Source organism: Panthera onca, chromosome A3 (assembly GCF_046562875.1).
Source record: "Panthera onca isolate mPanOnc1 chromosome A3, mPanOnc1 haplotype 2, whole genome shotgun sequence".
Lineage (NCBI taxonomy): Eukaryota > Metazoa > Chordata > Mammalia > Carnivora > Felidae > Panthera > Panthera onca.
Window position 1 is genome coordinate 7,981,626 of NC_138341.1, and position 12,190 is coordinate 7,993,815.

The 12,190-nt window shown below is 59.6% G+C and overlaps 1 protein-coding gene and 1 long non-coding RNA gene across 9 annotated transcripts in view; one reads left to right on the forward strand and one right to left on the reverse strand.

Annotated features, from left to right (window-relative positions):
• ATP6V1C2 (ATPase H+ transporting V1 subunit C2) overlaps positions 1-12,190 on the forward strand; it is a 52,909-nt gene that overhangs the window by 29,237 nt on the left and 11,482 nt on the right. For all 7 annotated transcript variants that reach the window (XM_060648496.2, XM_060648512.2, XM_060648521.2 and 4 more), the window contains 2 exons: positions 4,564-4,658; positions 9,283-9,374. In XM_060648496.2, the coding sequence (XP_060504479.1) occupies positions 4,564-4,658; positions 9,283-9,374 (187 nt within the window). The remainder of the gene's footprint in view (positions 1-4,563; positions 4,659-9,282; positions 9,375-12,190) is intronic.
• LOC132689098 (uncharacterized) lies at positions 60-5,640 on the reverse strand. Of its 2 annotated transcripts, XR_013554819.2 has the most exons (7): positions 5,108-5,640; positions 4,506-4,750; positions 3,748-4,195; positions 2,092-3,518; positions 1,914-1,995; positions 1,094-1,185; positions 61-546 (listed from the first exon to the last, which is right to left on the reverse strand). It is a non-coding gene; the product is annotated as an uncharacterized LOC132689098 (long non-coding RNA). The 2 variants fall into 2 exon arrangements; XR_009614855.3 differs by having other exon boundaries at positions 60-546; positions 1,914-3,518.

Here is a 12,190-nt window from a genome sequence, read left to right on the forward strand (position 1 = left end):
TACCTTTCCACATGCCATCCGTTTGTTTACGTGGAAATTTCTTGCTGGCGCTGATGAAAAATTATTTTGTTTCATTGATCAGCTGGACTTATTTTCCAGCAGGTGACTAGACTGAAGAGGTGACTTAAGGTAGAGAGCTCCTGTTCTGCATCAAAACCTGGTCTTTAAGGCATGAGGATTCAAGCTCACATTACAATAGCAGTCAGGAAAAATAAAATAAATACGTAAATAGCAATCAGGATGCTTATATTCTACTCAAAATTCACGTTACTTAGAACTAGAGGCCATCACTCCACTATCCCCATCCCCAGTGTAGATGGCAGCTACTCTGAGGGCCGGCCACCTCTCATCTCGGGAGGAGGAAATTCAGCTTAAGATTTTTTTTTTTAATGTTTTTATTTATTTTTGAGACAGAGAGACAGAGCATGAGCAGGGGAGGGGCGGAGAGAGAGAGGGAGACACAGAATCCAAAGCAGGCTCCAGGCTCCGAGCTGTCAGCACAGAGCCCGACGCGGGGCTCGAACTCACGGACCTCGAGATCATGACCTGAGCCGAAGTCGGACGCTTAACCGACTGAGCCACCGAGGTGCCCCGGAAATTCAGCTTTATTTGTTTACATAATCTGCTTCATTGTCTCCAGCTCCCCAACCCCCGCCAGTGAATCGGGTCCCTGTGACTTCTGAGACCAGAGCTTCTAAGCCTTGTTCTGTAACCAGCCCTGTGCAAATAAAGGTCAAGGGCTCTACAGCAGTGTTCCTGCCAAGGACTCCTGACATTCACAATGTGTAAAGGCTCTGAAAAGTACTGCAGTCAAGACCTCTGTTCAGACTGACTTTGGCTCAGGTTTTCCTGATATCGTTTGGGCTGGGAAACCTTTTCCTTTTTCTTCTGCAGGACACCCACGGAACTAGCTACTGACACGATTAACTGGAAAGCTCAGTGTTGCCCCCAGTAGGTGGGGTTTAAGCCATCTCCCGGCGGGAGGGGGTGGGGCAGCGCTGCCCGGTCAGCCAGCGGCCGCAGCAGCCCTGGAGCGGTCAGACCTGGTCCTGGACCTTGGCAGGTCACCTGTCTGGGTCTTGGTGGTTCTCACCTGTCAGTGGACTTCATCCCCTCACGGGCTCCTAGCCTGGCTGCGGCATCTCGTGTTTCTGCTTGTCCTCTGTCCCCAACCGAGCTTTGAGGCTGGAAGGACAGGGATGCTTTGGATTGTAGCAGAAGCGGGGCAAGCACACCCCTGCCTGGCGCAGACCCTAGAACGTGACGGAAGTCACAAACACCTGGAGATCTGGCTGGCTGACCGGCAGCCCCTGTGGTCACAGGTCCCTCGTTCTGCCTGCCGGGAAGGCCTTGTTTGGGTTCTGAGAGGACATCACGGTTGCTCACGAGCTGCTGTTGACGGTCTGACCTCGACCTTGGCCAACAGCCCCAGCCCCGAGTTGCTCCCTTGGAGGCCAGGCCTCTCTGACCTCAGCCAGGGGAGGGGAGGCGGTTCTTCCCTGGGCAGGCAGAAGGCTGCCGTATTGGAAGGATGGGCAGACCCAAGGGGGCCGTGGCTTTTTGAGACAGAGGACCGGCCTCAGACCATGTTGTCACCAGAGGTGATGGGTGTGGACAGCATGTGGCCGGCATTCGTGGCCCTTGCCAGGGCTCCATAAGTGGGATCGGCTGCCCCAGGAGGAGTCCTTCTCGACCTTCTGGTTCTGCCTCTGACTGCACCCCCCCCCCCCCCATAATTCAGATGCTTGTTCTGTTCCTCCCTGGCCCGCACCCTTGCACAAATCGTTCCCTGCCGGAGTGTGGCAGTTCCCAAACCCATATTAATACCAGATTTATCCCCACATCTGTACTAGCTCAAAGTGTCATAACACAATACCACAGACTGGGGTTGGGGTGGGGGGGGCGGTGCTTACACAGCAGCCATTTATCTCCCACAGTTCTGGAAGCTGGAAGTCCAAGGTCAAGGTGCCGGGAGGTTGGTTCCTTTGCTGCGTCCTTGGTGTGAGCCCATGGGGAGGGAGAGAGAGAGAGGGATCGATCTCTGGTGTCTCTCCTTATAAGGACGCTTGTCCTATCCGATCAGGGCCCCACGTTGGTGCCTCTTGTCTATTCCGGCACCGTGGGAGTCTGAAGGCCATCTTCTAGGTGCGAGTGACCCAGACGCATCAGCATGTGGTTCTTGCGCAGATGGGCCACGAGCCCCCTGCTCCCCCGCAGGGGAGCTGTGACCTGACGGTGGGTGGGCCGCGGGGGACCGTGGTCCTTCACGTGCTCCGCGGTCACCGTCTCATCTCATAGTGGGTGTTACTTAGGTAACTACCCTGTGCCCATCCCCTCACCTCTAAGGTGGGGAAGATAACAGTACTTAATAGGGTTGAAAGCTCGGTTGAATGAAGTAATTCCTGTGTCCTGGCCAAGGTGGGCAGTCAGCGTCCCCCACCCTCACGGCTGTCATGGGCGGTGACGGCGTCCTTATATAAGGCGCTTGCAACTTCCTGTGCGCTCATACCTCTGCCGCCAGGGCTGGGTCGCTCCTCCGAGCCCCGTTTCATTTCCACGTGCCTCCTGGGGAGTCGCCTGCGGTCATTATCAGCCTCGAACTTGCCCCTGGTTGAGCCCACCTCCTCTCCCCTCTGCCCCGTCCCATGCTGCCCGGCTGAATGCATGTCCCCTCCCTCCACCTGGCCTCCTTGGTGGCCCATGGTGCCTGCACCCTGCTGGGCCGGCCCTCCCTTTTCTGCACCCAGAGCTGTGGCCCCTCTTAGCTGCGCCTTCTTGTCTCCCACGCCTGCACCTCTCTCCCGCAAAGCCCCCAGAAACCCCAGCGTGTGCGTGCCCTTGACTGGCTGCGTAGCCGCTGGATGCTTGGTGTCCCGGCCCGCTCGGTGACCTCTTCAGCCCCGCTGTTGGAGTCGACGTGGGGCCGATCTCTGGCACATCATGGGGGGCTCCGTAGCTGCGCCCCAGTGTCTTGCTCGCCACAGGGAGAAAGTGCAGATGCCGCCTTCCATGACCCTGCCCTGGCCCTCCTGCTCCACCGGGTTGTCCCAGAGATTCCCATGCCCCACACAGGATGTCCCCCAGGCGCCCTCCGCTAACACCCAGCGCCCTCCCCCGCTGGCCACGTGGCAAACTCGGGTCACCCCCAGCTCCCGTGTGCCGCCCTCCGTGCCCTCCCTGGGAGCTAGACACCGTCTCTCCCACCCTTAGCACCCTGATACACTCTGTTGCCGCTCACTGTGGTGTGACGTTTGCCTGGCTGTCTCTCTAAGAAACTGAGCACCTTGAAATTAGGGGGTGTGGTCTGTTCCTCCCCTCAGGGTAGCGCGCTGACGTTCAGCGTAAGTGACTGACCTTCGAGTGAGCAAAAGTGTCCCTTTTATCCGCCCAAGGACGTACTGGGAAGGGCAGGCGTGCACGTATCCCGGGGTGAGAATCTAGCATAGGAAGGCTGGTCTTGCACAGGCTCACGGGATCCTGGGGGGCTGTGTCAGCATCGCATAGGCTGACCTGACTTACTGGAAGGAGAATGGGCTGGGTGTCTCCAGCAGCTGGCCCCCGGGAGCACTCCCTAAGTGTGCATGGAGCTGATCTGAAAAGGAGGCGCTCGGAGGGCCGTGTGGCCTCCTTTCCCTGCCCCATTTCTCAGGTCAGGAGACTGAGGTGCAAAGGGACTTAGATGCTAATGTGCTCGAGGCCCCCGGGTCTCGGGATCAGCCCAGGCCCACTCAGTGTGGCTTGTCTGACCTCAAACTCCAGAGCTCCTTCCTCCGCCCGCGGCCGATTAGGGAACTAGAAACCTCCCGAGGGCGGCAGGTTCAGGTTTGTTTCTGGAGAAAGTAAGGGGAGAAGGGACACGTGGTGAGAAAACATCGACTTCGTCTACTCCCTGTATATAGACTTTTATATAAAGGACAGACAGCGACCAGGGCACCCCCACCCCGGGTGGTAGAAACAGCAGTCGCAGCTTCTAGGATTTTGCCAGGGTTCGACACGCCTTCTTTAAAACAGCCACGTGTGTGGAAATCCACTCCGTCCAGGGCTTGGGCGAGGGAGGCGAGAAGGCAGCTCGCCCTGAGGGCAGGCGGCACCCTACCTGGCTCTGTGGTCTTGGAGGGTTGGCCGGAGGCTCTCTGGCGAGTCTTATCTTGGAGGTACTTCAAAACAGAACAATAACCCAGCAGGGGTGTGTGTCCTACACAGCAGGAAAAGACGGGGAATCAGCCGGCCCTCAGAAGCTCTCCTCTTGGGAGAGCGGGATCTCCCCACTGCACATCTCTGGGAGAGAGTTTGGGGTACAGGAGTGCGCCGGGTCCAGCGGCCCTGGGGCTGGTGGCGGGCTTTCCAGAGGGGCTGTGGGTGCTGCTGCGGGTCCTTGCCGAAGGCCAGCCCGCTGCCTCGGTGCCCTGCTTCCCCCCGGGGACAGTGTCTTCCCAGGGTCCCCAGCCTGCCCTCCAGCTTCTCTCGGTTCAAGGGGGGATGCTTGGCCCCGGGGGTGTGGCAACCTTGGTCTCCACCAGGTGGGGAGAGCCCCGCTCATTTGTTGAAATGTGTTTCTTCCAGTCGACTTAACATCCTTCGTGACCCACTTTGAGTGGGACGTGGCCAAATATCCTGCGAAGCAGCCGCTGGTGTGCATAGTGGATGCTCTAGCAAAGGTAAGAGAAGGGCCTTCGCGTAGGGGACGGTGAAACTTCGGTGACCGGGGAGAGCTGACCATCTGGGGTGGATCTGCATTGGTGTCTGGACCCTGGTGATGCAAAGAGGAACTTTCTGGGAGGCCAGAGCCAGGAGGCTGGGTGGGGGTCCCCTTCCCACCTGCCTCCTGCCAGCCCTGACCAGGCCCGGTGCCTTTCTGAGGTGTGGCCTTCCATGCCCTGGGCAAGGATAGGGGCTTTTGCGTTTCAAGGCGGGCACCTGCCCTCCCTGCACCTCCTCTGGCCCTGTCACCCGGCAGGCGGCTGCACCTTACAGGACACTCCCCTGACCCGCTCTCGAGCCCCCAGTGCGGTGAGCCCGGACCCCGGTGTCCCTTTGGCACACCCCTCCTGCTCTTTGCTGATGGGAGCCTAACCCCCCCCCACCGCCACCCCCCCCGAGTGTTTACCTGACGAAAACTATCTGCTTCTGTGGAGAGTCTGGCCCAGGAGCCCTAAGTCCTGGGAGGCGTTGGTGGAAGGCATCCCCAGGGGCCCAGGCTCCTGCTCTGAGGGGCCTGTGACACAAGGGAGGCCCGTGAGTGCCGCACCCCTGATCCCACCAGCCCGGGAAGCGATGGCCTCCAGCTGTCACTTCATAAATAAAAGCCCGGTGGCACAGGTCTCTGGGACACGGTGGGGGTCTCGCGGCCTTGTTGACTCCTGCTTGTCTCGCTGAGGGTGAGCGCTGATTGTCTGTCCCCCTCCCTCCACCATAAACTGAGTCCCTGAAAGGGCAGGTCTCTTCCTGGAGTGGCCGGGAGAGAGAGTCTCAGCCAGGCCAGGAACAAAGCCTTCCTGTTGTCTCCTCAGAGCCCAGCGCCACCCAGGTGTGTCTGGGCAGGTCAGGCGGAGGAGATGGGCCCCTGGGACCCTGCATTCTCCTCACAGCTCGCTGGTGCCTGGCCTGTGTCTCTGGGAACTCGGGTGGGGCCAGAAGGCTCCGGAATCTGGGTGCGGTTGCTTCGCCACTCTTACATCACAGAGGTCCCGGCCCCTCCTGCGACAATTGGGCAGTGGTTCTGGAAAGCCCTCTGAGGGGGGGCTGCCCAGAGCACCTGTGCCAGGTGTGGCTTCCCGGAGGTATTGTGCACCTCTGTCACCAGCCCAGAAGCACCCCGTAGTTTGTGGGGCTGGCCGCGCCCCGCGTTGCGCTAACGAGGCCAGGCTGAGCCAGGCGGGGCGCTCAGGCCACTCTCTGAGTCCGCTCGGGACAATGCTCGCTGGCCTGGCTGTCCCAGGGACGCCAGACGGTGATGAGGGCCCCCCGGAACACATCAGGGCGTCCGCTGAGAGGGGGCGAGCAGAGCCGTTGCAGAGGACAGGACTCAGCTTCTCTCTAGTCCCGAGACCCCGAAGGGTGACTCCGGCAGGAGAGCAGGGGTGGGAGGAGGGCAGGGGTTCTGACAGCCCTGCCTGTGTGCCTAGAACACACGAGGCTCTTCCTTCTCGCATCCTCCGGTCTCAGGTGGGGAAGCTGGCCGAGAGGTTAGGTGACCCGGGATGGGCGTGAGGGTCTTGGCTGGGCTGTGTGTGTGTGTGTGTGTGTGTGTGTGTGTGTGCGAGACTCAGCTTCACAAGGAAGCCCTGGGCCGTCTCCACTGCAGGGAACCAGCTCTTTGAGGCTGGCTGGGCAGAAGCAATGAGGATTGGCTCCCTGAGGTTGTCCTGCAACAGGACCACGTGTGTGATGCCTGCAGCCCTGGTTTAGGTCTGTTCCTCCAGTGGGGGCCTAAATCTGTTAAGTAGAGACATCGTGGTCAAAGGAACTCCCTGCACAGAAAGACCCTCAGGGAGGCGAAAGCCGCTGGGCCGCTGGGCGTCGAGGAGCACTTTCTGGGTGTCCCGGCAGGTGTCCCAGCCTGGGAGGAGCCCCGTGCTGACATGGCCAGGGCCAGGCCTCCGGACCCTCCCAACGGCTGGGAACTGAGCCCACCTGCTTCCCTTAAGGGAAGAGGCTCAAGGGTGGGGAGGGCTTCGCCCCCTTCCGGTCCCGCACGCGGCACGTGGCGGCCCGTCGTGTCACCTGGGCAGGCGCCCAGCCCGGGGCTCTGTCGGTCTCCGCAGGCCGGGTCACGCCGCGGTTTCACAAAAGCCCCCAGATGTCACCAGTGTAACACGGCAAAGCGTTTATTCTTTCACTGCGCACGCGTCCAGCCCAGGGTGGGGTGGCTCCGGGCCAACCCCCTCGGGGCGCTGGTTGCTCGTGTCTGCACCCTCCCGAAACATCCCCGGGTTCTGCGGGGCAGTCCCACGAGGCCCCCAAGGCTGCCGGCGGGCACGGCTGCCGAGCGGTGGGCAGTGCCGGCCAGCCACACGCCGGGGAGCCCCCCTCGGCCGATCGCATGCCCTCCGCGGTGCCCGTGCAGCGGCCCGTCCCCGGGGTTGCGGAGACGGGGGGGGGGGGGGAGCCCGGCCCCGCTGGAGGAGCTAGGTCTGGTGGAGGCGGGCCTCGCCTTGGGGACTGGCCCGCTCTGCGGATTCTGTGAGCCCGCGGCCATGCCGGGGCCCCGAGCTCAGAGAGGTTCAGAACCCGACCGCCAGCTCACGGGCAGACACGCAGGGAACTGGCATCCGGTTTGGGCCTGGCCGGTTCCAAAGCCCTGCCCCCTCCCACCGTCCGTTGGTTTCCAAACGCTCTTCTGCGGGGTGTCACTGGCTTGCGGTGAAACCAGGAGAGAAGGGAAGATGGAAGATTTTTTTTTTTAGTTCGATTTTTTTCCTTTAAAAACATAGATGTCATTGAATTAATTTATTGTAATTAGAGAGAGAGCATGGGGACAGGGGTGGTGAGGGGCGGGACTTGATCCCTCGACCCTGGGATCACGATCCGAGCCGAAGTCAAGAGTCAGATGCTCGCCACCCAGGCCCCCTAATACATATGTATATGATTTTAAAAATCAAGGTCTGTGCATTTGACCTGTGTCCGTTTCTTGGTTACAGTGGTGCATTAATGTTATGTAAGATGTCACTAACGGGGGAAACCGGTACGTGGGATCTCTGTGTCCTATTTTTGTAAATTTTGTAATTTCCCATGAGTCTGTCTGTCATCACCTAAAAGGAAAAGGTTTGAAAAGAGATTGTCAAGAAATTATCAATCTTATTTTGAAAGTCAAACAAATCGCGATGTAAAGATCAAAACGTTGAAGGCTTGCCATGACGTGTCCCCCCCTCCACTTCCTCTCCCATTAACTTTTGCAAGTTTATTTATTTATTTTGAGAGCAAGAGAGCACGAGTGAGTGGGGGAGGAGAGAGGGAGAGAGAGAGAGAGAGAGAGAGAGAGAGAGAGAATCCCAAGCAGGCCCTGAGCTGTCAGCACACAGTCTGACGCGGGGGCTTGAACTCACGGAAACTGGGAGATCACGACCTGAGCCGAAATCAAGAGTGGGACGCTTAACCGGCTGAGCCAGCCGGCTGCCCCCTCTCGCTTTGCAACGCCCTACAGGCGACCAGGGTTTAACACTGCAAGTGGATCCTTCCATCTATATACGAAACCTCTGTGTTTCAACTCAGAACTGTTCGTGCCCTCAGATTGCCTCCGTTTCCTCGTATAATGACTCTGGGGGGGTCTTCCGGGTCACAGCGGAGTGCTGACATGTCGCGTTTGTTGGCGTGGTGCCCGCACGGGCACTTGTACACCGCCGGGGCCGGGGGGGGGGGGGGGTCACAGAACGTGGGGCTGAGAAGAGAGTTGGGAGGACCGTGTGCCGTCTGTGTCGGGAGCTGTGGGGGTTGGCCCTGCACCCCACCGCGTGCCCATGTGCAGGAATCTACTGCCATCATTTTGACGGCCGCTCGGTTCTCCATAACGCGGGGCACCATACTCTGTTGAACCAACTCTGTAGTCATGGACCCCACCGAGCCCTGGAGGGTGGCTGTGGTCGTTTTAACAGCTACTATGTTTCGAGGGCTTCCGGGGAGGTGGGCCTTGGCCGGCATTTGCCTTTCAGTGTTTGGACCCCTTGGGGAGGACGTTATCACTCTGCCCGGGGACATGGGGCATCTGAGGCCAGGCGGCCAGAAAGCAGGAGAGGGAGGCCGTGGGCCCGGGCTCATCCCGTGTCCCCTCTTTCCCCGGCCTGCTGCGGGAGGGGGTCCGCGACTCGCTCCCTGAAACTTGAGAACAGGGGGTGTCCTTAGTGCCCAGCGGGTGACCTGCCTCCGGGCTGAAAGGAACCTTCCTACCTGCGCAGAACGGAAGGGGCTGCTGGGCCCAGCTGAGCCTGGGGACCCGGCGCTGGTCGGGGCTGAGCCATCACGTGGGTCCCCATAGAAGCCAGGTCGGGGGTCACCCAGGCTGGCCTGGCGGCCCACGAAGGGCTTGAAATCAGAAGGTTCAGCTCACTGAGTGATCCCGGCAGAGCCACTCGTGTCTCGGGCCTCGGTACCCGCAAAGTGGGGACAGGAGTCCCTTCCCTGCTCCCCTCAGGCTGCTGGTAGGGCCAGACGATGGCACGTGTGGGAGAGCAGCAGGGGCAAAAACGTGAGGATTCCTGACACGGATTCCTAAGTGCACCGTGAGCAGCGTATGGCCGTTTTGGAAAGTTTGGCCGACTCTCGAAACTCTCTTGCTTTTCCGCACAGCAACTGGCACAAATCGAGACCGACCTGAAGTCCCGAACGGCCGCCTACAACACCCTGAAGACAAACCTGGAGAACCTGGAGAAGCAATCCATGTGAGTGGCCACACGGCTGGAACCGGGCCAGGGCAGGGGCCGGGCTGGGGCAGGAGCGGGCCTTTCAGGTCACTGGGTGAGCCAGGGTCCGTGCCCTCATCTGAGAGAGAGACGAGCCGGGCAGGCGGACACAGGGCACGCCTGCCTCTCCAGGAGGTGTGTGCAGGGAGAGGAGAGGAGAGACCCCGGTGCACATCACCGGAGGAAAGCCTCGAGCAGGGAGGGGGCCTGTGCCCGGAGAGGAATCCGATGCTGGCCCTCCCCTGCCTTCCCTTCCTCTCCCGCCCTCCCCGGTTTCCCGAGAATACCTAGGCTGTGCCCCAAGATCTTTCTTTACAGAGGACCTTCCCCGCCGAGGCAGTGGGGGACCAGACTGTCAGAGCCTGGCCCTTTGTGAGAGCCCCCCAAGAGCGGTGGGTTCTGCAGCCCAGAGCAGAGCAACCCCAGGGACTCCGGTGCCTTCTCCACTCAGCTGAAGGACTACCTCGTGAGAGAGAGGAAGCAGACTGCTTGGCCCAGCAGTCACGAGGCACCAAGACGGCAGGAGGTGTCTGGAGAAAAGCATAAGCCCGGGGCTGTGAAGGCAGCAATGATCTCGTAAGGTAGTGAGCGCCCCGTTGTTGGAGGCATGTAAGAAAAAGCCAGATGAGCTCCTGCCAGGAAGTGTGGAAGTTGCTCCTGAATAGGGCTGAGTTGGCACGGAGGACCTTCCCAGTCTCCCCAGATTCTGGATCTGATTCTGTTGACAGTTCTCTGCAGATACTCCAGAGAAGGGAAGTACCCAGAGGAGGTCAGAACCGGCTGTCCTCTCGTTCGGCCATTCCTCTGAATAGCTCACCCTCTCATTTCCGCCTCTCCCTTCGGATGGCCACTGGGCCAGCCGTCTTGTGAACGAGGCAAGTGGTGCCTTACTGGAAAATGGAAAACCAGGGGCGCCTGGGTGGCTCAGTCGGTTAAGCGGCCGACTTTGGCTCAGGTCATGATCTCACGGTCCGTGGGTTCGAGCCCCGCGTCGGGCTCTGTGCTGACAGCTCGGAGCCTGGAGCCTGTTTCCGATTCTGTGTCTCCCTCTCTCTGACCCTCCCCCGTTCATGCTCTGTCTCTCTCTGTCTCAAAAATAAATAAACGTTAAAAAAAAAAAAAAGAAAGAAAAGAAAATGGAAAACCAAAAAGGGAGGGACGCACCTTGACTGGAAATGGCCAGTGGTGGCAGCCTGACTTTGTGTCAGAACTAAATGGGCGTCACCTGAGTTTTGCCTCCTCCTTGGCCCTATGGAGGGGTGAGGATGGGAAAAGGGCAGGGTGCCGATGGCAGAGAGCCCTAAATGGTGACCTTGGCATAGGTCAGTCATGGCATTGACCATCTGCCTGCCTCATTGCATCACTGAACTGTGGGCTCCTTGAGAATTGTCTGGGGCTTAGCAAACATCTGGTGCGGCCTCTTCAGTCGACCAGTGAAGGAGCCGTCCACTGAGTCACAGCAGCATTGGTCTGTCCAGAGTGTTTGCTGAGGGAAGGAGAGGGAAGGGGAGGGCAGGGGAGGGCAGGGGAGGGAAGAGAAGGGAAAGGGAGGAAAAGGGAGGATAAGGCTGTTCTTTACCTCCTTGTCCGTTATTCCTGTCTTTTTTTTTCAATTTATTTATTTTGAGAGAGAGAGTGCAAGTGGGGGAAGGGCAGAGAGAGAGAGAGAGAGAGAGAGAGAGAGGATCCCAAGCAGGCTCCACGCTGTCAGCACAGAGCCCAATGCAGGGCTCGAACTCACGAACCGTGAGATCAAGAGATCAAGAGTCTGATGCTCAACCGACTGAGCCCCCCCAGGTGCCCCCGTTTTTCTTCTTTTGATAAACGTTTATTAAGCACCTACCATACCCTCAGCCTTTATGCCAGGCCCTAAAGATGCAAAGCAGAATAAAAGGTCATTTCTGCACTTGGAGAGCTCACAATTGTTCACTCAACAAACATTTACAGAAAATCTGCTTTGTGCAGGGAGTAGTACAGGCATAACCCAGACAGATAGGACCTGACGGGTGGGACGGTAATGTGGAAACGCCAAGGTAGGAGGTACAGGCCCTGTGCCCTCGGAGAGGGTCCTAAGGGACTTAGCAGCGACGGCGCAGGTAGGAGAGGTGAGGTCGGAGGGGGGCATTGTACCTGAGGCTTTGGCCTTGGCCGAGTGCTTGAGAGCCATTCACCAGGGAGACGTCCTGTGCTGCACTGATACCCTGGCTGGGTGCTGAGGCTGTAGACGGTCTCCGTAGCTCTACCTTGGCTCGTCCGCTGATACAATAGCCTTGAACCGGGTGCTAAAAATACCACGACCTCGATGTAGACCGGGTTCCACTGGGCACGATGAAAGCTATTTCAGGTGAAGGTCCCCTGGCGGCTGGACCTGTGAGGCGTGAAAAGTGACACGGACCTCTCTCTGGTCCCTGTGTCTGCTCAGGACAGCCCGACACTCGAGTAACTCAAGCTGCCTGCCCCCCCGCCCCCCTCCCCCGCGGTCCCCTCCCAACAGCTCGCACCGGGGGCAGTGCAGGCGACGGAGGTGTTGAACTCAGCCACCCCTCGCTGACTGTGACGGGGCCTCAGGCCCTGCCAGCCACAGCAGGTCTGGCCACCAGAACTGGGGGGTCAGGGACACACTCAGCCCAGGGCCCTGGCACTCCTGGGGTTGGGGGGGGGGGGAGACATCTGAGCCCTTCCTGTCTCCTGCCTGCCCTCCGGTCCCCGGGCCCGCGTGCTGGTGGGTGTACGGGGTGGGGGGAGGGGGTCCATGCGGCCCAGAAGCCCAGGCCCACGCTGCCTCCCTCCGCCTT